This window comes from Sorex araneus, chromosome 1 (assembly GCF_027595985.1).
Source record: "Sorex araneus isolate mSorAra2 chromosome 1, mSorAra2.pri, whole genome shotgun sequence".
NCBI lineage: Eukaryota > Metazoa > Chordata > Mammalia > Eulipotyphla > Soricidae > Sorex > Sorex araneus.
Window position 1 is genome coordinate 68,981,603 of NC_073302.1, and position 23,399 is coordinate 69,005,001.

Sequence of the window (23,399 nt, forward strand, 5' to 3'; positions counted from 1 at the left end):
ATATCAGACAACAAACTCATGAAGTTTAAATCCATATAAAGAAATACTGAATAGTGGTGTAGGTATTAAAAGCATTGCATATAAATGCATTTTGCTAACTTTTCCTTCATTTTAAGATCCAGCTGGAGAAAGCAATAGCCATGCAGCTGTGTCCATGGGCTTATAGATGTTTGGTTTGTTTGATAATGATAAGAACATAAAGAAAAGAAGCAGGTATATTGGAGGAAAGTTTTTATATATTATTGAAATTTATAATTTATTCAGGATCGAACACTTAAAGTTAAAATGTTAATTGTAATTTCCAGGACAACCATTGAGAAAATAACTAAAATAATATACTGAAAGAAGCAAGTGAAAGGACAAAATTGGCATACTAGAAATTTTTGATTTAACATGAAGAAGTCAAAAGCTGCAAAATAAGGGCACTGCAAGTTCATATATACCCTTAGGGAATAGAGGTTTAAGTTTGTAATTGCCATGTTGTTGATATGTTTATAAGTTTTTAACTAATACATTTTAAGTAAGTTACTGTTACCAACAGACTGTTAGTTCACAGATACTCTTTTAGGGGTTAATTTTACTATACTTCCACTTACCAATTTGTTTATATATATTTTTTGTGACTTTAAAACAAGTTGTTATTCTATAGTAGTGGAGCTGTTGCACTAATCCTGCATATGGCGTAAGAACAAGTGAAATTTGTGTGAAAAGATTCTGTTAACTTCATAGTTGGTGGTTTTATTTTTTGTGACCATATCTGGCTGTGCTCAGGGCTTACTGCTGACTTAGTATGAAGGGATTATTTTGGTGGGGCTCAGAGGACCACATGCAATCCCAGGGGTCAAACCTGGTTGTCTGGGTGCAAGAAAGTGTCCAAACCACTATACTATCTCTCCAGTTCCATAACCTGGGGTTCTTAAATGATAGCTTGTTTTCCTGAAGATGAAACAGCAATATATGGAAATGAGAGGCATTATTTTTTCTGTAAATTTTGGTAGAAAAAGGGTAATTTTTCTTCCTCTAAGATAGATTCTCAGAGGAATTTGGAGAATAGGAGAGAGATTATGGAAAATGGCATCTGTAGGGAAATGTACATAGGCAAGATCGAAAAGAGAAATGTTCTGGACAGTATATTGCATGAGCTTCAGAGGTATTTCTGTCTGCATTTTCCATATATTGTTGCTTCTTTTTCCATGGGGGCCCAGCCCAGTGGAATTTTACAACAGGGATTGTTCAAAGTAGTTTAGAGCTGTCACATAATGTATTTCATATGCTTTCAGAAAATAAAACAAATAAAACCCATGTTTATCTTTATGGTGTGAAGAAAATTTAATTATATCAAACAATATATGTAATTTCCTAATTATGGGAAAAGTGATTAGATTTTATTTTACTGCTTATTTAAACTATCATTTAAAAATGAAATTCTCAATCTGTTTTCAGTCCCAGCACTGTTGAAGAATATAGCACAGTTGCATCAGTAATGATGGCTCACTCAACTGGGAGCATCTCTCTGGGTGAGAATAAGTAATATTTTAAAAGAACTCCAAATGATTCTGATATGGCATACCTATTTTCCATAATAAATAGCGAATTTAAGAGATTATTTGAATCTTACATAAATTAATGTTTAAAAATTAAAATGCTAAAATTAAGTTGAATATTGCAAGATTACTGTTTTTATAAGCAGAAGTTATATTGAATTTTTTCAATATTTTTCTATTACCTTTCAGTTTTTAAGACATTTTCATTCCTTGTTTTTAAGCCATGTTAATCATTTTTAAGTATATAGTTCAGTAATGTTAACTGTGTACACTGTTAACTGCTGTGCAACAGATGTCTAGAACATTTTTATCTTGCAAAACTAAAACTTGGTACCCATTGAAGAATAACTTTTCTTTCTGGTTCTAAAAGTTTGACTGTTTTAGATATCTCATAAAAATGGAATCATGCAGTATTTGACCATCTGTGATTGTTATTTCACTTAGTTCTTAAGGTTTATCCATTTTGTAGCATATGATATTTCTTTCTTTATTGAACTCAGGTTCATTTATTTTTAAGAATTGAAATTTGATGTATGATTGTGTCCTAGTCTGCATTAGTGTTTCATTAATTTTTATTGTAGTTGAGGTAACATAAACTGAATAATATTCTATGCTGTACACATATCACGGTTTCTTCATTTATCCATTTATGAGTATTTAGATTGCTTCCATGTCTTGGTTACTGTGAACAATGTCACTGTGAACTTGGGTGTACAAATCTTTGAGATCTTTCTCTATTTTTATTTGGGGGACTGTACTTGCAATGCTCAGGGGCCATTTCTTATGATGTCCATATGGTGATGGTGATCAAGCCCAGAGCTCCTTGCAAGCAAAGCTGTTGCATGCTCCAGTCCTTTCAGTTATCTTCTTGACCTGTTTAGACCTGTTTTTTGTTTCATTTTTTTTTATTATGTTCCTTAATGTGGGATTGCGAGATATATATTAATTCTGTTTTTAGTGTTTTGAGGAACCTCTGTACTGTTTTTAAAAATTCCGGCATCATTTTACATTCTCATCAATAGCACACTACGATTTCAGTTTATCTTAGCTTCTCTTGTTCTTGTCTTTTTGCTTTCCAATTATGGGGGGCGGGGGCTGGAGTGATAGCACAGAAGGGTAGGGCATTTGCCTTGCACGAGGCCGACCCGGGTTTGATTACCAGCATCTCATATGGTCCCCCAAGTACTGCCAGGAGTAATTCCTGAGTGCATGATCCAGAAGTAACCCCTGTGCATCGCCGGATGTGACCTAAAAAGAAAAAAAAACCCCAAACTATGGGTATATAGTAACTAATTCTAGGCTTTTAGTATTTTGCTTAGGTCTTATTTTCTCAAGAAATGAGATACTTTAGAAGATTTACAAGATTTTCTCTATTCTTTATAATTCTTTATACTGTGCTCTCAAGCACTATTTGAAATAAGTGCAAACAGAATAAAATAGCAACAACAAAAAGAACAAAGTGCCCTAAACCTATTAGATTGGTTATATAAAACTGGCATTTGAATTTCTTTATAGTTTAACAAATATGATGTTTTGGGGCTGGAATTTCTATGATACTGTGGGAATGCATCACTATTTGATAATGCATATCTAAGATACTCTTTTTGTCACTCCTGTTTTTAAAAGGACAAGCTTGCTGTAATGGTTGAATAATGGGTGATTACCATCTTTGGGTTGGTTCTTCTGCCCTGTTCTAAGCAATCCATAGTGCAGATTATTAGATGCATTAGACTTCATTGTAAGCCTAATGCACTTCTTGGACATAGTTTCAGGAATACAATTTTAAACCCCTTCAGTGTTAATGTATACGATCACCACAAAAGTACCAATTTCTTTCTATCACAGTTCACTGGACCCTTTTCTCAACCTTTTTCTCTTATCCCTTCTTCTTGTTAACTTCAGCTATTTTATTAGCTAGGCGGTTGTTTTGTTTTGCCTTTGTAAGTGGAATATTTTGCATTAATACCCAAATCTTTTTCTTGTGGTATAGGTTTGCTGATTAAACTCCAGGTCTTCCTTAAATATATCACAATAAAGAATTGCCAGTTTATACTTTTCACTGCATCACTGTCATCCCGTTGCTCATTGATTTGCTTGAGCGGGCACCAGTAACGTCTCCATTGTGAGAGTTGTTGTTACTGCTTTTGGCATATCAAATATGCCATAGGTAGCTTGCCAGGCTCTGCCTTGCAGGCAAGATACTCTCGGAAGCTTACCAGGCACTCTGAGAGGGGCAGAAGAATTGAACCCGGGTCGGCCACGTGCAAGGCAAACGCCCTACTCACTGCGATATCACTTCCGCCATACAGTTTATACTTTGTTTATTTTTATTATTATATTTTTGGTTTATGGGCCACATACGGCATTACTCAGGGCTCACTCCTGGCTCTGTATTTGGGAATCGCTCTGCAGGGCTTAGGAACGTGTATGGTATAAGGGGTTACACCTGAGTTGGCTGCATACAAGTGCCCTACTGGTTCTAAAATGTCTCTGTTCTCTATACATTGTATATTCAATGTAGACTAAATTTTAAGGAATTCTGAAGTAATTGTCTTCCAAAAGTGTGGTTTCCAAACAAGCATTATCAGTATCATATGGCAATTTATTTGGTTTCACCCCATCCATAATAGTTCAGAAACTGAAGGAGTGGGACACAGTACTTCATAATCTCCTCATTTTAACTTCGAGGTTTTATGATTTTCCTCCTCCTCCTCATCATCGTCATCACCATCCTGTTGATCGTTGAATTTCTCAAGTGGTCTCAGTAATGTCTCCATTCGTCCTAGCCCTGAGATTTTAGAAGCCTCTCTTTACTCGTCCTTCCCAATGATGCCACATAGGAGGCTCTTTCAGGGTCAGGGGAATGAGACCCAGCATTGTTACTGGTTTTGGCATATGAATACACCATGGGGAGTTTGCGAGGCTCTCCCATGTGGGCAGGAAACTCTTGGTAGCTTGCCAGGTACTCCCAGAAGGAGAAGTAAGCTATAAGATGTTGCTCGGCCTCGAAGTGACTGCTCGTGTCTGGGAGCTTGGTTTTAAAGTCTCTGGATGTTGGCCACTGGTGGGATTACACGGTGCTGGGGGCAGTCCCTGGGTGTGACCGCCTAGCTACTGGAAAATGGGAAATCTGGGTGCAAGAGGCCCAGTCCTGATCCAAGCAGGCTTGGAGGTCTCAGCCTCAGGTCCCACACACCTGGGTTCCTCTGCTGGTACCTTCATGCGTGAGGCTCATCTGAACGTGTGAAGAGAGGCCTTGAGCATGGCTGTGGCTAGGCTCCAGAGGGCTGCTTGGGGCAGGGAGGGAAGTTGGAGCCCACCCCCTCTGAGGGGCCCCGGGGAAGACAGCCAGGCGCACGAGCAAGAGACTCTCTTAAAGATCTATTAAATATATCTCTAAAATATATCTCATAACCATATAAATGTCCTACATCTCTGCAGAGCCTCAATTTAACTTTTTACCTCTGCTATTTGAAAATACTGCCTAAATGGTCTCCTAGTTTCTACACTCTTCTTCAGCTATTTCTTCTTTTCAAAGTAAGTAAAAGCAATCCTTTAAAAATATACTAAACCCCCCCAAAATATACACAAAAAATGATTTTCCTCAGTATTTTATTTTATATATTTCAAGAACAATGTTTAGAAATGGCTTGCCTTTATCAAGTTTTTTCAAAGCTTTTAACTTTATATTTTGTTAGGAGTTTGGGGAGCACACCTAGTGGTGCTCAAGAGAAATTCCTTACTCTGTGCTTGAGGGACCAACACCAGCAGTCCTTGGGAATAAATTTAGGTTATCTGTTCTGTGGCAAGCACTTTGCCTTCTGTGCTCTCTTTTCAGCCACTGGCTCAGTGGTAGAGCACATTCTTTGTATGTAGAAGGCCATGCATTCTATCCCTTCCTACGCAAACACACGTGCAGGCGCACACACACACAAACACAAATAATGATTTAAAATTATATAATGCCTTCTATATTTATTTTCTTGGCTTACAAACTATGAAGTTAACTAATAATTATAAACTCTACACTGAGATTTTTATGACAAATAACACTGGTTCTGAAAGCATACTATTCAACATTTGGGAACAGAACTGAAGATTTTAGAACAAATTCTACAGAGTTTTCAGTGTGCCACAGAAATCTGTTAAAATGGAGTGGAAGTGTGAATTGATACAGCAGGTTGGTTATTAGAGGCTGGTTAGGAGAACTTCCGATATATATGTTACTCTGCGTAATAATCAGTCTTTGCAATCTCTTTTTCTTTATTGACTTCAGTTCAGTATCAGACTCTTGTTGCCATGTAGATAGCCATCTTGGCTGGATCCAGATGTGTTTTTAATTCTCATATTCTTTGGTCAGTATTATGTAGAAAGCAGGAACCTATTTATTAGTTCATTTGGAAGATGTGTGTGTGCCTATCATTGATAACTATATTATTGATAACAGGAAATGATATAACAGTTTATATTTAAAGTGGAAAAGATTTTGATATGCTCTTTTCTAACCCAATAGTAGCTCTTTCTCCAGCATATGATGCCTACTTTGATTTGGAGAAAGTCAGTCTATGTGGGGATAATACCATTTAGCACATCATTATGGCTGTTTCTACCAAAGTGCCAGTAAAATATTAGACCATCATTGATGGGTTACATCTTGCTTGATATTGCTTGATATTGCTATTATTGCTCCACTGTAGCATTCTAAATGATTTTTTTCAACTGAGCTGTTTTTTAAAGTGTATGATATATACATATACATTGGTATTTATGTAGGTTATATATAGTTTGATTTGGGGGTACATGTAGGGGTGGCCAGGGCTTATCCTGACTCTGTGCTTAGAGATCGCTCCTGGTAGTAATCCAGGGGGTTGTAAGAGGTGCCAGGAATAGAATAGCTTTGGTCAGCCGCAGGTGCACGGCCAAGCACCTCCCTGCTTACTATTTACTATCTTTGTCTCTTTGGCCCTATTTGTGTGTGTTTTAAGCACATAGCCAATCTAAACGGATCAGAGTTTAAAGAGTGTGTGTAAATTAATTCTGGATCGTCCTTTAACTGTACTAGTTTGTGCATAGTACTATAGTGAAATATTTTTTAAAAATTACCTTGCTAAGAAACTATTGCATGACACATCAGGATAAACCAACTTTATTAGTCTCACAGAACTATAGATTTGTTACTACTTTTTATTCTTCAGTGACACAAGCCGTCTACTACACCAATAAAGTAATAGCTTATAAGTATTTTTTTAAAGTACTGTGTAAATGATTTAGACTAATGTCCTAGTGATAAGTTTAAATCCAGTTATTTTATACATACCTTATATTGTCAGTCTATATTTAAACTTTAGTTTTCTCTCTGAAGAAATGTCTGTAAAAAGGATGAAATTTTTAGTTTCATGCAAAACTAAAGACAACCAAGAAAAATTCAACAGAAATAGTAATTATTGAATAGGTAATTTGAATTGTAATTATAAGCCAGTGATATATGTTACATCATTTTATAGTTACAATATACTTATGCAGTATCTTTATCTAAGTTTTCTATGTGGGAAAGATGGATTAAGAAAACTGATTACTTTCCTAAGGTCATTTCACTAGCAGTTGGTAGAGCTGGATTTGAACTAAGGTCTTTTTAATACAATAGGCCAAGCTTTTAAATTCTGCTTTACACCTTAATATCTGTTGCTTTAATATTCTTGGCCTGCTTTCAAAAGCTTCTCTTCCTGTCTACTCCAGAGATAACATTCAATATCTTGACAACAGTGACCTTTCTAAACAAATATAGAGTGTTACAGAACCAGATGGCCCAAGATTATGTTTTATTTTTCTGGCTCAAAATAAATTGCCTGTGCTAAGACTGATAAAGTCCCAAAAAGACCCTTCTGTGTCCTAGGACTTCATCAGGCCACATGGCCAGTCATTGCCTTTTATCATGAGCCAGTCATGAGTACAGAGCCTTATGGCTTCATACCATAATTTAGATTAGGGCCTAATGAAAGGGCAAGAAGCTACTTTACTAAATGAGATCAGTTTTGCCTTCAGTAATGGTTGTACATTTGGGTTGAAAGATTCTGAGAAATCAAAGACAGAAAGGCCATAGTTCTGTCAGTTCTATTAGAGTTTGTAAGCCAGGAGAATACCAGTTTAAAATTTAACAAATTATCAAGTTGTCCATCTTTTTCAGTTGTGTTCAGATGTTGGTAGAATTTCAAAAATAATCATAAACCTTATTTGTGATCAACATCATGGAAGGGCTCTTATTGTTGGGTTTAAAGAAATATTTTATGAAATTTATTGGAAGCATTAGTTACATCAGGCATAAGCACATATAAACATAATGTTTTCATTAGCTCATTTACACTTAGTGAAACTTAGAATTAGAGAGTGAGCAAGTTAATATAGAATAGGCATTGGCAAGTTGTAAAGATATATTGTACCAGCTTTTAATTAACAGTGAGGTACAGGGACTGGAGCCATAGCCCAGCGGGTAGGGCATTTGCCTTGCACACGGCCTACCTGGGTTCGATTTCTAGCATCCCATATGGTTCCCTGAGCACCTCCAGGTGTAACTCCTGAGTGCAGAGCCAGGAGTAATCCCTGAGCATTTCCAGGTGTGACCCCAAAAAGGAAAACAACAACAACAACAACAACAACAACAACAACAACAACAACAACAACAACAACAAAACACCACCCCCCCCAAACCCCAGTAAAGTACAGTAAAAGAGGAAACACTCTGGGGGTTGGAGAGATAGTACAGGGTATAAGGAGCTTGCCTTGCTGTCTCTCATTTGAATACCTTGTACCACATATGGTCCCCCAACCACTGCGAGGCGTGGCCCCTGAGAACATAGCTAGGATGTGGGTCAGGAATATTGAGAAAAGGCTTCCATCTAAGGCTAGTTTAAAAGGATAGCTCGATTTAAGAGGATTTAAAAACAATTTTTTCATGTCATTTGATTTTGTCTAGTCTTTTTTGGTGTTTGGTGCTGGGGACAGGAAATGAGGTTTGGATTCTTCCTGGCAGTACTCAGGATTTACTCCTGGCTCTGGGCTCAGGGATCACTCCTGGTGGTGTAAGTGATCCTAAACCCCTGTTTTGGTTCTAACATTTCTTATTTTCTAAGATTTTATTTGCCTTTATTGATTTTATACTGGGTTAGAATGTATTTTTAAAATTCGTGGTAATGTAGAGGGCGTTATTTTAATACGGAATTTTAAAACATTAAGTGTGTTCATATAATAATTTCTCTAATGAAAATTACAAGAGAAAACTTTTGTCACTGGAAACAACTGAGAATATTTAATGTTCACAATCAAGATTATCTTTGTCTAAGTTAGAGTACAATGTTGAGATTCTGTATATATAGATGATAAGTTTTCCTCCCGACAAATGTATTCTTTTTAAAAATTATTTTAAAAGTACACAGATATTTAATCCTTAAATTTGAAAAAAGCAAACAAATTATTTTTAGCTTGTCAATTCTAATGGGACTAGATTGAAAAGAAGATTGGTGGCTAGTAGAATGATCTGTGAGCATAGAAGCAGATGATCAAGATCAGTGTGAACTCTCTTTCTTTGGGACCATTTTTTCTCCTCCTTTTTGTTAAATAGAAAATGTAATACTTCTCAAAGTAGGCAGTAGCATGCCCTGATGGGTGCTGGAACAAGCCATTCTGGGAGTGCCCTCTAGTACCCCATCTGGTGCAACTGAAGGGTGCTTAGTTTGTTCTCTTGAAGAAGGTAGGTAGATTTCTAGGGGGAGGTGATTCCCCCCCCCCCCAAAAGTAAGCAGTAGACCTAATAAGTTTGGAATTCCTGCTAACAAATATCATTGTAAGCTGTATTTTTAGAATATGAATTTTTGGGAAAAGGCTTTTTATCAATCTAAAATTTGAACTAAACAAGTAGGAAATGAATATTAGAAGAAATTTGAAGTTTTTTATGGCATTAGAGTTGCTTGTGAAAAGGGATATAAAATCTGTAGTTTATATTTTTCAACTTGTTTTCACATTCTTTAGAATGTTTAATATTCTGTAATGAAGTTTTGGTTTTTTTCAAAGTGAAAACAAATGGGCAAAATACGAGAAATATTTTCAGTTGTCCAAGGCTAATATTGACTTAAATAGGTCTAGGTCTTCATGGTTGACAGCTGCAGATAATTAGCTTTTTTTTTTTCTTAACAAAGAAAGCAAATGGAGCTGCAAGACTTTCATTGCCTTTTCTGTCACCATAATAATAATGTATGTATTTAACTTCTGCAGTTCCTTAAATTGATTTAGTGCTAAGCTGCCTACATTGCATATAATAGGAGTGACAAGTGAAAGCTGCAGCACATATTTGCTTGGCAAAAGAGAGCAGTGATTGACAGTCAAGTTCCTCTCTACAAGAAATAGCAGTCTTGTGAAGCACAAAAGGGACCGGATACATACATTTTAAATTCGTGGAGCAGATTCATAAAATGAATTTAAAAAAATAATTGTCTCGGTATATTTGTATATCTGTGTTTTTGGCTTTGAGTAAGGGGCACAGACGGACAGAATCTCACGTGACTGCTGATCTTGAGGAATTTCTACTGAAGCTTCTGAATATTTGTAATTTAAGATTGATACTTCCAAACTATAGAATCAAGTTTGTATTCAGTAACTGAAAATTTCAAGAAGTCAAATAATGCATCTCGTCAAATGAAAATTTTAAGACTTTAGGTTGTGCTACTCTGCAATGAAAAGAATCACATTTACTTGTTTGTAAAACTTGTTATTTTTTTAAAAAGTATTTGTATAAGACTTTACTATTCTCTTGCTCTAGATAGTAAGTGTGATTATTTTTCAAAAGTGGTCAAAATTGTCTGTAGTTTCATTGTTCCTACTTCACGTCCATAATTTGTGGTTGAGAAGAAATTTGATAATTATTGTATAATAATGTGCTGTGAAGAATCCAGGATACTGGGATTTATACCATACTAGAAAGGTGCTATTTTGGTGGCAACTCTTCTCTCTCTGTGGGGCAGTGGGGAGCCTTATGTGTTCTTGTACATTGGCAGCCTCTGCTGGCCATTGCAAAGAGCAGCATTGAATTCTTTCCACTCCAGGTTGCACATAATTTTACTTGGGCTAAACTTCTTTGGTTTTAATCCTTTTGCTATTCCCCTTTTTTAAATTGATTTGGGGCATTGCCCAAGTGGTTCTTGGGAGGCCTTAGGGCCCAGCCAGTGATTCTCTGCCCACTGGCCAGACAGTTCATTGCAAGGTCCTGAGAATAGCTACTCAGGTCCTGAGGTGCCAGGGAAACCCAGGCCTACCCTTACGGTGCTGGGGGCCTACAGGGTCACACTTGGTGGTGGTTAGAGGGGTCTTCAGGCTGTATCCAGAGAATCTGGGAGTACTGTGTTGTGGTGGGAATCAATCCTAGATAGGGTGCATGCTAGGTGTTGTACTAACTATATGATATTATCTCCTGATTGTGTCCTACCTTTAATTTATTTATTTATGTATTCATTTTGTTTTGGGGCCACACCTGGCAGTGCTGGGCTTACTCCTGGCTCTGTGTTTAGAAATCACTCAAAGAGGTATTCCGGATTATCACAGTGCAGGTTGCAAGACAAGTGCCTTACCTTTTGTATCTCTGGATCCTGTTTTCCTCTTTTAAAGACTAACTTGTATCTGTTGGGTCTCAATTTATATTAATAAAATTACTAGTCTATCTTGTTGTTAAACATCATAAGTGAATGAAATTCACTGTCATCCCGTTGCTCATCGATTTGTTCGAGCGGACACCAGTAACGTCTCTCATTGAAAGATTTATTGTTACTGTTTTTGGCATATCCAATACGCACGGGTAGCTTGCCAAGCTCTGCCGAGTGGGCTTGATGCTCTCGGTAGCTTGCTGGGCTCTCCGAGAGGGGCAGAGGAATCGAACTCGGGTTGGCTGCGTGAAAGGCAAACGCCCAACCGCTGCACAGCGGAGAGCCCGGCAAGCTACCGAGAGTATCAAGCCCGCTCGGCAGAGCCTTGCAGGCTACCCGTGCGTATTGGATATGCCAAAAACAGTAACAATAAATCTTTCAATGAGAGACGTTACTGGTGCCCGCTCGAACAAACCGATGAGCAACGGGATGACAGTGATACAGTGAACCTGAGAGGGTTCCAGGTCATACTGAGCCACGAGATGGGATATATCTGAAGTGAATGAAATTATTTAGAATATTAGAAGAAGTTTTGAGTATAACCCTACCCTGGGAAAGAATTTGTTTCTACTCTGAAATATAATTCCATCGAAGGAGAATATTAAAGTGACTGTAGATTTCATGTTTTGTAAATTTTTCTTTTTTCACTTTACATTCTATTTACTTTGGTTACATTCAATATTTCAACACAATCCTCACCATTATTGTTAGGAGCACCCCTCTAGAGTCAGATCTGTTGTGAAGGGAAATGAGGTCGCGCGGCTGGGGTTTTGGATTTCTGTACTTTAACAACTAAGTCCAGGGAGATTTCTTCCGGATATTGGATCATTGCAAGCTTGTAAATCCCGTCTGTGGTCGTCATAATATGGCGTCCCCATGCCCTTCATCCCTGGGAAGGGACAGGCGAGAGAGAGAAATACCTTTCCCTTCCTGGGCGGGCATGGGGTCGCGGCTTGGTTCTCTGGCTGGAGACATTCTGCAAGTAGCTGCCCATGTTGAATTTGGTCCAGCTGGGTCTGGATTCACACTCCTGCAGCTGCACATCTCAGCGGAGGGAGGGGCCAGTGCCTCCCACCTTCCCAAGAGCACCCTTGAGTCCTTTTGCTGCAGTTTTTGTCTATAATCCAATCCGTAAAATTTTTTTAAATTTTATTTTATTTTATTTGCTTTTTGGGTCACACCTGGCGATGCACAGGGGTTACTCCTGGCTCTGCACTCAGGAGTCACCCCTGGTGTGCTCAGAGGACTATATGGGATTCCAGGAATCGAACTCGGGTTGGCCGCATGGAAGACCAACGCCCACCCGCTGTGCTATTGCTCCAGCCCCTCATGTTTTGTAAATTTTAAAATACTTTTTCATTTGCACACCCTTGATTAGGCATTTGTTTTTCAGCAAATAACCCTGATCCTCTGAAAAAAAAAGCCTTAACTCAGTAGATTTAATTAAATCTGTATTTTTTTAAACTTTAAACTTAGCTTTATCAACTATTTTAGAGATTTTCAGAAAGTGGGTATAAACTCATACTGACTGTATGATTACAAAAATTTTGATTGGTAGGGGTTCTAGAATATTTTTGCGCATAAATAATTACTAATATGTCCATTAGCAATAAATTGGGTTATTTTGATTTAAGGGGACAAGACTTAAGATATTTGAGTAAATATTTTCGTGACTGGAGAAAAATTTTTAAACAAATTAGATAATTTTTGCAACAAAATAGATGTACTTTTTGACATTTCACTTTTCAAAATGACTAGACTGGTTCTTCAGTTATCTTAGTGTCTATGTATTTTCAAATAAGACACCCATTTAAATTCTTTTGTACTTAATTAAAGACAATGACTTTCATTGCTACAGTTCTCCTGTGTATTCTTAGAGTTCTATAATAGAGTACTGGAACATTTCCTTGCCTTTTATATTCCTGCTATTTAATTCAGCTCATACAACCTGGTTTTATATATTTGATGGAAGCATTACTTTCTCTTTTTTTTCTATTTAAAAAAATTTATTTTTCCCTTACACCTTATAAACACTGTGGTTTAGATTTGTTCATGATGATTTGTTACAGACATTCAATATCTCAATACAAATCCCACCACCATTGCACCTTCTACCACCATTAACTCCAACCATCTCATAAGCCTGTCAGCATAGCAGACCCTCAATAATTTATTTTATATTGGTTGTTATAATCTTCTAAAAGAATGATCAAGAGATGTTTTCTTAAAAGAAAGTCAGTGAAGATTGTTTCTCTCACCAAGGAGCTATTAAGTCCCTATATAAGAGATTACTAGGATGTTGTTATAGGTTAAACTTTCTATGTTGATATTTTGTTACTCAAGATTGGGTGCCATATAAATTATACCCCATCCAATCTGACGTGATACTCTGGGTTTATCAGTATTGTAGAGTTTGAGGTGTTATGTGACTGCAAATGTGACCATGCCCCAGGAAATAAAAAAATTTTAACAGGCTGATACTTTTGGAGTTAAATTTTTAACTGGGTGGTGTTTGGGGGCATATGCATGATTGTCAGGGTTTCCAGAAGTACAGGGAGATGGGGGTGGACGTAGCCCATTCCCCACTCTGAAAGCCCAGAGATTTCAGTCACAAAACCTGCATACCTGAGTTTTTCAACTGATTAATTTCTGAATGAGGCTTTTCTTGAGCAGTGGAGTCCAGCAGAGTTTGGGCAGGTGCTGGGGTCACCTGCCCCACTTGAGGTACCCTGGATGACTCAGTCTTACATGGGGCCTGGGAGAATCTCTGCATCTTGTTGATCACTCTCAAGATTTATTTATGCATCTCTGGATCATGGCTGGTGAAAGAGTTTACATGGCGCTGGAGGTGGTTTGTGGGTGTGACCTAAATTGTAATATTCCTGGCAGTGACTGGAGGAGCCATGGGCCACTGCCCTGCCTCACACATGGAGCCAACACAGGGGTGACCAGCTCCAACTATGGGCCGTGGTGGCCAAGTCCCATCACATCCTAGCGGGGTCAAGATCCCTACTAGGACACCACCTTCTGCCTCAGCAGCACAGCCAGCACCCATGGATGGTCATAATGGACGATGCCAAGAGCAAATTCGGCACTGTGCCGGCAGCCTAGGGACCAGGAAATCAACATTGCTTTCTTAATAAAAGAATTGCTTTTGTAAAGAAAAGGAGCTAAATAGCATGTAGAGATTGGCCCAAGAAAAGGGCACTGTGCTGGAAGTACAAAGACTTTTTTATTTTAGAAAGGTGTATTTTGTGCAAAAGGCATGCATTATATATAAGGTATACTTTTACATAAAAGTATATATACTAAAACTATTAAATCAGTCTATAAAATCATTTATTGTGGAAAATTTTTGAGATTATGTGTATGAAATAACTGAGTTCTTGAGAACTTTATTAGTGACAACAGAGTTGTCAATTCCTAAGTTAGACTATTTCTAAACATATCCATTTCTGTTCTGTACCTGGCATGTAATAAATACTCAATAAATGTTTCTTGGAAAAATGAATCCTCTTTTCAATCTTACCTTTTATTTCTCTAATTTTCCAATTTAAGAAGTCTTTACTCGAGCTATTGAAAATGTTCAGAGTCACATCTATGTGAGTGTTAGTCTCATTCATCTTTTTCAGACCTGCTGCTATGCAGAAATATTCAACTCTCTCCTATTTGTTTTTTGTCTTTTTCTTTTCTTTTTCATAACAATCGTACTGTATCATTTCTCCCGATTTGGTACATATGCAAATAAAATCATCTGTTGTGTTTGCCTTCTTCTCTGGTATGCAGTATAATAATAACTTTAATTTTGTATTTTTCTTCAAGAAAAATTTAAATGTGGGCTTGCTTTTCAAGTCAGTGTTCTCTCTTGAACACTTATTTTGCTTCCTTATCTGTATTTTTCTTTGCCTGCCTCTTTCCACTCTGGAGGAGCCTGTTTTCTCACTTGAGCACACACTTCTACCTTTCTCTTCTTTCATATCTCTCTAAATAAATTTCAATAAAAATTTCTTGCTTCACAAAAAAATGTGATTTGTCAAAATAAAAAATACATATGGATAAAAAATAAGTGTTTTTCAGGAGGTAAATTTTAGAACAGAGCAGACTAAGGTTGTCAGAAGTGGAATACTAACTAAAATTCTGACATACCAGGGCTGGAGTAACAGTAAAGTGGGTAGTGGGTAGTGTGCTGCTTTTTGCACTTGACTGACCTGGGTTTGACTGATGCTATCCTCAGATGGTCCCCCAAATCCACCAGGAGTGATCCTTGAGTTCATAGCTCAGAGGAGTAAGTCCTGAGCACCAGCAGGTGTGTCAGCCAAAAACTGACTAAATAAAATGAAATGCTGACATGCCACCTATAATCTGAAACTCTGATTTATAGTGTATAGATTTCAAATTGTAATGGCTGTAGTAAGATCCCCCCTAGAAAAGAATGCTTTGCATATTATATAAAGAATATTGTTTTTAATCAAATATCTTATAAAATATAAACATTTTAGCATGTTGGTTCTTATAGCTTTTTTTTTTGCAACAGAAAGTGAAGAGGCATTCAATTTATATAGATTTTATTAAAATATTTTTACCTGATTTTTATTATTTGAATTTTTGTATATTTAAATCAAACAACTTGTGACTGTTTCCCAGATAGCAAATTATTAGTTACATATGGGTCAGTTATATTGCATCAGTGTGTCTTTGACATGTCTTATTGCTTTTATTGGTTTTATTAATATATAATTTATAAACAATATAATAAATTTAACTGTATAATTTAATGAGTTATGACAAATGTAAACAGTGATATCGCTATCACAATTAAGATGGTGAGCACCACCCCCAAAAGTTTGTTTCTGTCTCTGCATTCAATCCTCCACACCATCCCCTATTCCCCTAATAATCATACATTAACTTTATATCCCTGTTGTCTTGCCTTTTTGTAGAATTTACAGAAATTGAAGAATATACTAAATAGTTTTTGCTTTTGGCTTCTTTTGGATTATACTTTTATTTCTAAGGCCAATCAGCATATACTTTTATGTCTTTAGCCCCCATCCAGCAGAGGTTGGTCACAGAGAATGAGACAAACACATGGGACAAACACAGGAACTGTCCAGTAAAGCTTTAGGTCACTGGGCAGCCATCAGTGGTCTCAAAGTCTGGCCTTTTATACAATACAGTATCACTCCTCCACAACTTCCCCAGGCTCCCATCTGGTCAGCCTCTGTTGATAGAGACATTAAGGGCGTTTAGCACTTAATGGGTTCGTGAAGGTCAGTGGCTGGGGTATTTTACACAGCTATCTGAGGCCTTCTTAAAATAGAATAAAGTCCTGACAGTTTTCTATTCTATTTTTGCTCATGTTGTCCCTACAAAAGATCCTACGCAGTTCTGTTTTATACTTTGCCTGGCATATTTTTCAGAGGCAGTTATTTGTTGTTCTTTTCTTTCCTACTACATTATTCTTTCCTGGGTGTACATTTGCAAATCCCTTGTAGTCTATTACCTGAACTTTCTTTCTTCTCTAGAAGCATATCCCATGTTACTAAACATGTACACACATTGTGCAAGTTTTTTTGTTTGTTTTTCTCTTTTATTGCTAAGTGTAATTCACTTTATGGGTAAACTAAATCAGTTTATGCTGTTTAGTAGTTAATGGTATTTGAACTGTTTCTAGTTTTGGCTGTTATGAATGAAACTTTTATATGTATTTATTACACATATTTTTATAGGTATATGCCTTATTTCCCTCAGATAAATGAGTTGAAGATTGCTGAGATGTCCGATAAGGGTGGATGTGTGTGCACACACACACACAAACATACACATGTACTTTTGAAACTTTTCAAACTGGCTGTATGATTTTTCATCCGCACTGTTTTTGAGTGTCAAAAGCTCTGCATACTTTCCAATACATGCTGGTTTTTACAGGACTTTTAATTTTGTTATAGTTCTAGTAAAACTGTAATGGTAACTCATTGTAATTTTAATTTGTATTTCCTTAAAGTCACTAATGATTTTAACATCTTTTCATATGCTTATTGGCCATTTGCATATATTCTTTCAGAAAGGATCCAAACCATTTTCCTATTTATCAAACTTTTTATGTGTCCCTCGTATTTAATTTTGTTTAGATATTTACATATTCCTTGTACAAACCTTTTGTCAGAAATGGTTTGAAAACTCCCCATACTTCTTGATGCCTGACTTTTTTCAAGTGTCCTTCATAGCAGAGAAGTCTAATTTTGATTTGATTACTAATTTAAGTAGTCTAAATAGTCTCACTTAAATTATTTTTTATTCTAGGAATTTATAATATTATTCTTAGGTTTTTTAGATATATTTTGTATTTTAAAATATGGTATGAGTTTTAATTTAATATTAGGAAATTATTGCAATACAATTTGTGAAAGATTAATTTCTTCCTTGAATTGACTTGGCATACTGAAAACCATATACATTTGGATGTATTTTTGTTCTAAACTTTATATTATTGTCTTTACAGTGGTATGATACTTTATTGTCATTGCTATATAGTTCAAAATTATAAAGTCTGTAACTTTCCACTCATATTTAAAAGTTATATTTGCTATTTTAGATACTTTCTGTTTTTGTGTACATTTTAAACTTGTTTTATTTTTAAAAGACTTTTGGGGATTTTGATTGGAACTGAATTGCTTTTATAGATTGCTTTTAGGAAAATAAATATTCTGACTATTTTGGATATTTTGATTGTGAATGTGATATATACTTTTATTTAGTTCTTATTTAGTTTCTCTCACCTTAGTTATTAGTACATACTTCTTATAAATGCTTTTTAGTTATGTATCTCTAAGTATATCACTGAATTTAAATACTAGCATTAAAGGCTGGTATTCAGTATGGATAAGTACCAATGTTCTGAATATCAGAATATAAAAGTTTATTAAAATATACCTTAAAATATATGAACTTAAGAACCTTGTAATGTTACTAAATGTACTATTTCTAATATATTTTTTGTAAACTAGGATTTTCTGCCTAGACAGTTTTGTCTGCAATAGACACTTTTGCTTTTTCCTTTCTAGTTTGTCTGCCTTTTGTCAATCTGTCTTATGCCACCTTACCTAATGTATTCATTAGAACCATTGTTGAATAAAAATTGGGAAGGATATATTTTCTTCTTACCCTTAGAAGGAAAACCTTCAGACTGTTTTTGCTGTACACTATTAGTGATAGATGACAAATTTAACTAAAAAGCAAGATTCTTTAGCCATTTGGAGTTTCTGTGTTTGGAAACTTAATGTATGATGCTTGAGTCAAACTGTATTATCTCTTCAGTGTCACTGCATCTCCCTCCCCAACTTAAGACTGATAAGTTGCTTGGTTATTTGGATTTGACTGAGTTGGGTGGTTTTTACATGTTGGGTTTAAAACCATTCTGTCTTCATGCAGAGCACATTCTGTGAGTTTTATTATCAGGATAATAAATGCTATTTATCACCTATTAACATTGTTTTAGAATAGTGGGAAATTGGATTATATGAATAAAAATGAACCAGGCAGTGTATTAAAGAATACACTTTAATTCAAAGACTCAAAACTTAGTTTGTTTTCAGTAAAAATGAGACTTTTACTCTCTTTTTTTCTCTTTTGCTTTCCATCAAGAATATTAATGTTTCAACATTTTGTACAAAAAGACTTAAAATATTTGTTGTTTTGCTATGTAATTTTGTCTGTAGATCCCCTGAGGACAACTCTATATGCCCCATAAATCATCTATAATGAGTTTTCTTTGATAAATATTAGGTGACATTTATTAGAATAATGACATTTCAAACTTAGCTGAAATGTTTAAATCATATAAAGAATTTTATAAGATGTTTAAAAGTCTTTTTTACTTTCCTTCTTATAACAGTTATGATATAGAAATCTCTCCAGTATAAATTTGCTGAGTGCTTACTTTGCATTAAAAACACCTACTTAATGAAATAAGATACAAGAACCAGTAGCTACAACTAAATCATTGTTGTTACCTAGCATGATCATATTTTATGAAGTATCTTGCCCCATGAGTTACATTTATGTTTATTTACTCTCAAATGATATAAAAAGCCAAGTTACAAATTACCCTGTTAAATATAGCAGCAGGACTACTTTAATACACGTTTTAAGTAAATATTAATGGAAAAAAAAGAAAACAAGAAATATTCCATCTCAAGGACGACTGTTATATAGTGCACTGGGAAATGTCAGATTTTGTAAGGTCTCATAACCTGTTATTTTGGAAGAAAAATCATTCTGGGGAATATTAAACATATCAAAATCAAATCAGAATACAACAGAACTGTTAAGCCTTTGTAATTGTCTGTATTTTGTACACATATTCAAAATATGTGTACTTAGGGATAGTTAGGAAATTGGTTATCTATTAATCATGTTTCTCAATCTAGAAATATGTATGTATACTTAAAAATTATAATAAAATAATGAGCAGAGTTTTGGATTTTTTTAATAATGAATTTGTCTAGCTTATAACTGACTGCTGTCATGTCTTTCTGTAATTAGTGATTTAGCATGTTGTTTGATGACCAGTTTTGTTTTTGTTTTGGGGCCACACCTATCTTCTCAGGGCTTACTTCTAATTTGTTTTTTATTGAATTACCCTGAGATATGGTTAACAAAGTTTTTATGATTGAGTTTCAGTCATACAATGGTTGAACACACATCCCTCCACCAGTGTACTCATTCCATTACAAATGTTCCCAGTGTCCCTCCCACCACCCCCACCCACCCCCTACCTCTCTTTCCTTCTTACTGCCTGGGGCCTTATTGTTTGCAATACAAATATTGAGAGGCCATTATGTTTGGTCCTTTATCTACTTTCAGCACACATCTCCCATCCTGAATGATCCCTCCAACCATTTGACTTAGTGATCCCTTCTCTATCCCAGCTGCCTTCTCCCGCAGCTCGTGAGGCAGGCTTCCAATTGTGGAGCAACCTTCATGGCCCTTGTCTCTACTGTCCTTGGGTGTTGGTCTCATTTATGGTATTTTATATTCAACAGTTGAGTGCGGTTATTGTATGTCTCTTCCTCTCTTTCTGACTTATTTCACTTGGCATGATACTTTCCATGTCTATCCACTTATCAGCAAATTTCATGACATTATCTTTCCTAACAGCTGCATAGTATTCCATTGTGTAGATGTACCAGAGGTCGTCTGTTCTAGGGCACTCCGGTTGTTTCCAGATTCTGGCTATTGTGAACAGTGCTGCAATGAATGTACAAGTGCAGATGTCATTTCTACTCTGCTTTATTGCACCCCCAGGATATATTCCCAGAAGCGGTATTTCTGGGTCATGTGGAAGCTCAATTTCCAGTTTTTTGAGGAATGCCCATATTGTTTTCCAGAAAGGTGGACCAGTGTCTGTTCCCACCAACAATGAAAGAGAGTTCCATTCTCTCCAAATCTATGCCAGCACCGGTTGTCTTTTGTCCTTTTGTATGTGTACCAGTGTCTTATGTAAGGTGATATCTCATTGATGTTTGGATTTGCAGCTCCTTGATGATTAGTTATATAGAACATTTTTTCATGTGTCAGGGCTTACTTTTGGTCTTGCTCAGGGATCATTCCTGGTAGTCTCACTTGCATGTGGATTGCTGGGAATTGAACCCAAGTCATCTACATGTGCTTGATCCACTGTTCTATCTCTCCAGCCCCTGTTTGAATACTTTTAAAAAATCTCCCTAATAATCCACTGTCATTTGGGAAGGTGAGAGGTAAGGTATTTAACTCAGAGATTCTGTGAAGTTTCTTTCCATTTAAAGTACACAAAAAATAAGATGACTAAGTGGTGTGAATAAGGCTCTACAATTTTAGTATATTAGCTTCAATGTTAACGAAAAGATTAGAAAAAAGGGGTTGGGAAGATAATACAGAGATCACGGTTGTTGCATGCATGGGACTTAGGTTTGATTCCCTGCAGTATATGGCTTCCTGAGCATCACTGTTTTTGCTCTGGTTGCCATGCACTGTAGAGCCCTGGCTTGGTTACCATCCAGTCTGGTTGGTGGAGTATTACCAGGAATGCTCATCCAGGCACTGCTTGGGAGATCTCTCCTGCTCCCACCCCCCAAGGGGAAGATAACTTGATCATTGGAAAATAGATATTTCAGTTACTCATTTTAGATTCTGTTGCCTTTTATTCACCATAGTGGGCGCCTAGGAGTGGGAGAATGGGAGGATGGGGACATTGGGACAGTGATAGAGGGAATGAGGGTGTGGTGTTAGAACATTGTATACATCAAACCTTATCATTAATAGGATTCTAAATGATGGTGCCTAAAATATCTATGGAGACATAAAGATCATGTCAAATTTATAGGATGTATAAATTAAAATAGACATTCCGATAGCTGATGTAACAAGGAACAGATTTTATTTAGTGCTTGAGTAAAATAAAAGTATATATGTCAATAATTTTTAACCTGTGAATATGTAGTTGATATATGGTGATGATTTTTTTTAATAAACAAGGACTTTTTCCTAATGTTAAATCTGTTTTTATGACTGTTGCTACTAGATTTATTAGCCTTATGTATGTGTGTATGTTGAGGTGGAAAGGTATTTGTTTTATTTTAAATCAGTCTGTAGCAGTTTGCTGAGATGCTGATTTGCATCTCATAAGAAAATTTCAACTTTAATAAATATAAGTTGATATTTTGATTCCAGAAGGAGAGATAGTATCTACTAAGTAGCTGGTAGGCATATCCTATAATAAATATAATGTGTGTTTATTTACATATAAATCGGATTTCTAATACATATAAAGTATAGCTCAACACCTCTATCTACATAGGAGTCCCAGTACCTAAAACCAAAATTCCAACCAGCCACTACAAAAGGACCCTCTCTACTTATTTCTCTTTTTCATTGATATATGCCATAGTTTCATAAGGCAGATTAATGATAGAAAGCAAGGAGAAGATCCCAGGTCAATTCAAGTACTTTAATATGTTACCATTCTTTGAAACTGTAAACTCCTTAAACTTTCAGTATTCCATCATGTCAGTTTATAGTTCTTTAACTTTTTTTATATTATAAAAGCTGTACATATTTTATGAAGAAAAAAGGAATTAGAATCCATATCTTATCATCCATGGAAGGTCTAGATAACCTTTAATCATATTAAAAATAGAATCATGAGAGTTATTCGAAGAGTACCATATTTTAAATTTCACTTTCCATTGAATTATACTTTCTTCTATGTAGTAAGGTGGGTAAGAGAAAGTACCATAGTTTCATGAATCTAGGAATTAAGTTTTTGTTGGTTTACCTGTTTTATATTGTATCTGTGACCAAGGGGCTTCTAAGTGTAATTTTCTTTTAATTCACATAATCACTTAAGTTATGTCCCTTTTGTTTCCAGTGTTAGGGTTTCATCTTTTTTTGTTTCGAGGAGGAAGCGGTATTGCTTTAGGACCATACGGTTTCATCTTTTTTTGGTTCGAGGAGGAAGCGGTATTGCTTTAGGACTATACTTGGTAGTATTGAGGGGCTACACCTGATTTGTGCTCAGGGGAACCATAGGTATGTGGTGTTGAGGATATTGAACCAGGATTGACTGCAGGTAAGGCAAGCACCTTACCCTTATACTGTCTCATTAGCCTCAGTTTCATCATTTTCAGTGGAAAAGTCATATTCTTTAAATTCACTGAATTTATTTACTAGATTTTGTTAACCAGATTTCTATTGATAAGAATGTAGGTTAATTCCATGTTTTGCCTATTGTGAATAATTCTGTTATCATAGGGGTGCAAATGGTTTTGAATTAGTGTTTTCATGCCCCTTGGATACTATATTTCACTACATAATCATCACAGATTTTATATTTCTCATTTTTCTTCATGTGAGATGGTGCCATTATATAAAGCTTCCAATAATTGTGTTTGTGTTACTTAAACTAATTTTTTACTAAACTGTCTTTGTTGCAGTAGGATGCCCGGAATACTCATATGTTAAAATTGAATCATCCAAATTGATACTTCTAGCTTGAAGCCTGGAGAATTGCTTTTATACTTACCCATAAAGAGAACGAAATGCTTTGCACATTAATCTATCACTGACAAATTGCAAGACGATAAGAATGAGTCTTACCTTATCACTTCGCTGGCCTGCTTGCTCACCTCAT

General features: G+C 36.0%; 1 protein-coding gene across 7 annotated transcripts in view; it reads left to right on the top strand.

The window, feature by feature from the left end:
* The window catches only part of RFX3 (regulatory factor X3), a 333,475-nt gene that overhangs the window by 50,002 nt on the left and 260,074 nt on the right, over positions 1 to 23,399 (top strand). For 3 of the 7 annotated variants that reach the window (XM_055144130.1, XM_055144135.1, XM_055144140.1), the window contains one exon: positions 1,444 to 1,517. The exons of the other annotated variants lie outside the window; for them this stretch is intronic. In XM_055144130.1, the coding sequence (XP_055000105.1) occupies positions 1,444 to 1,517 (74 nt within the window). The remainder of the gene's footprint in view (positions 1 to 1,443; positions 1,518 to 23,399) is intronic. 7 annotated transcript variants of the gene reach the window in all.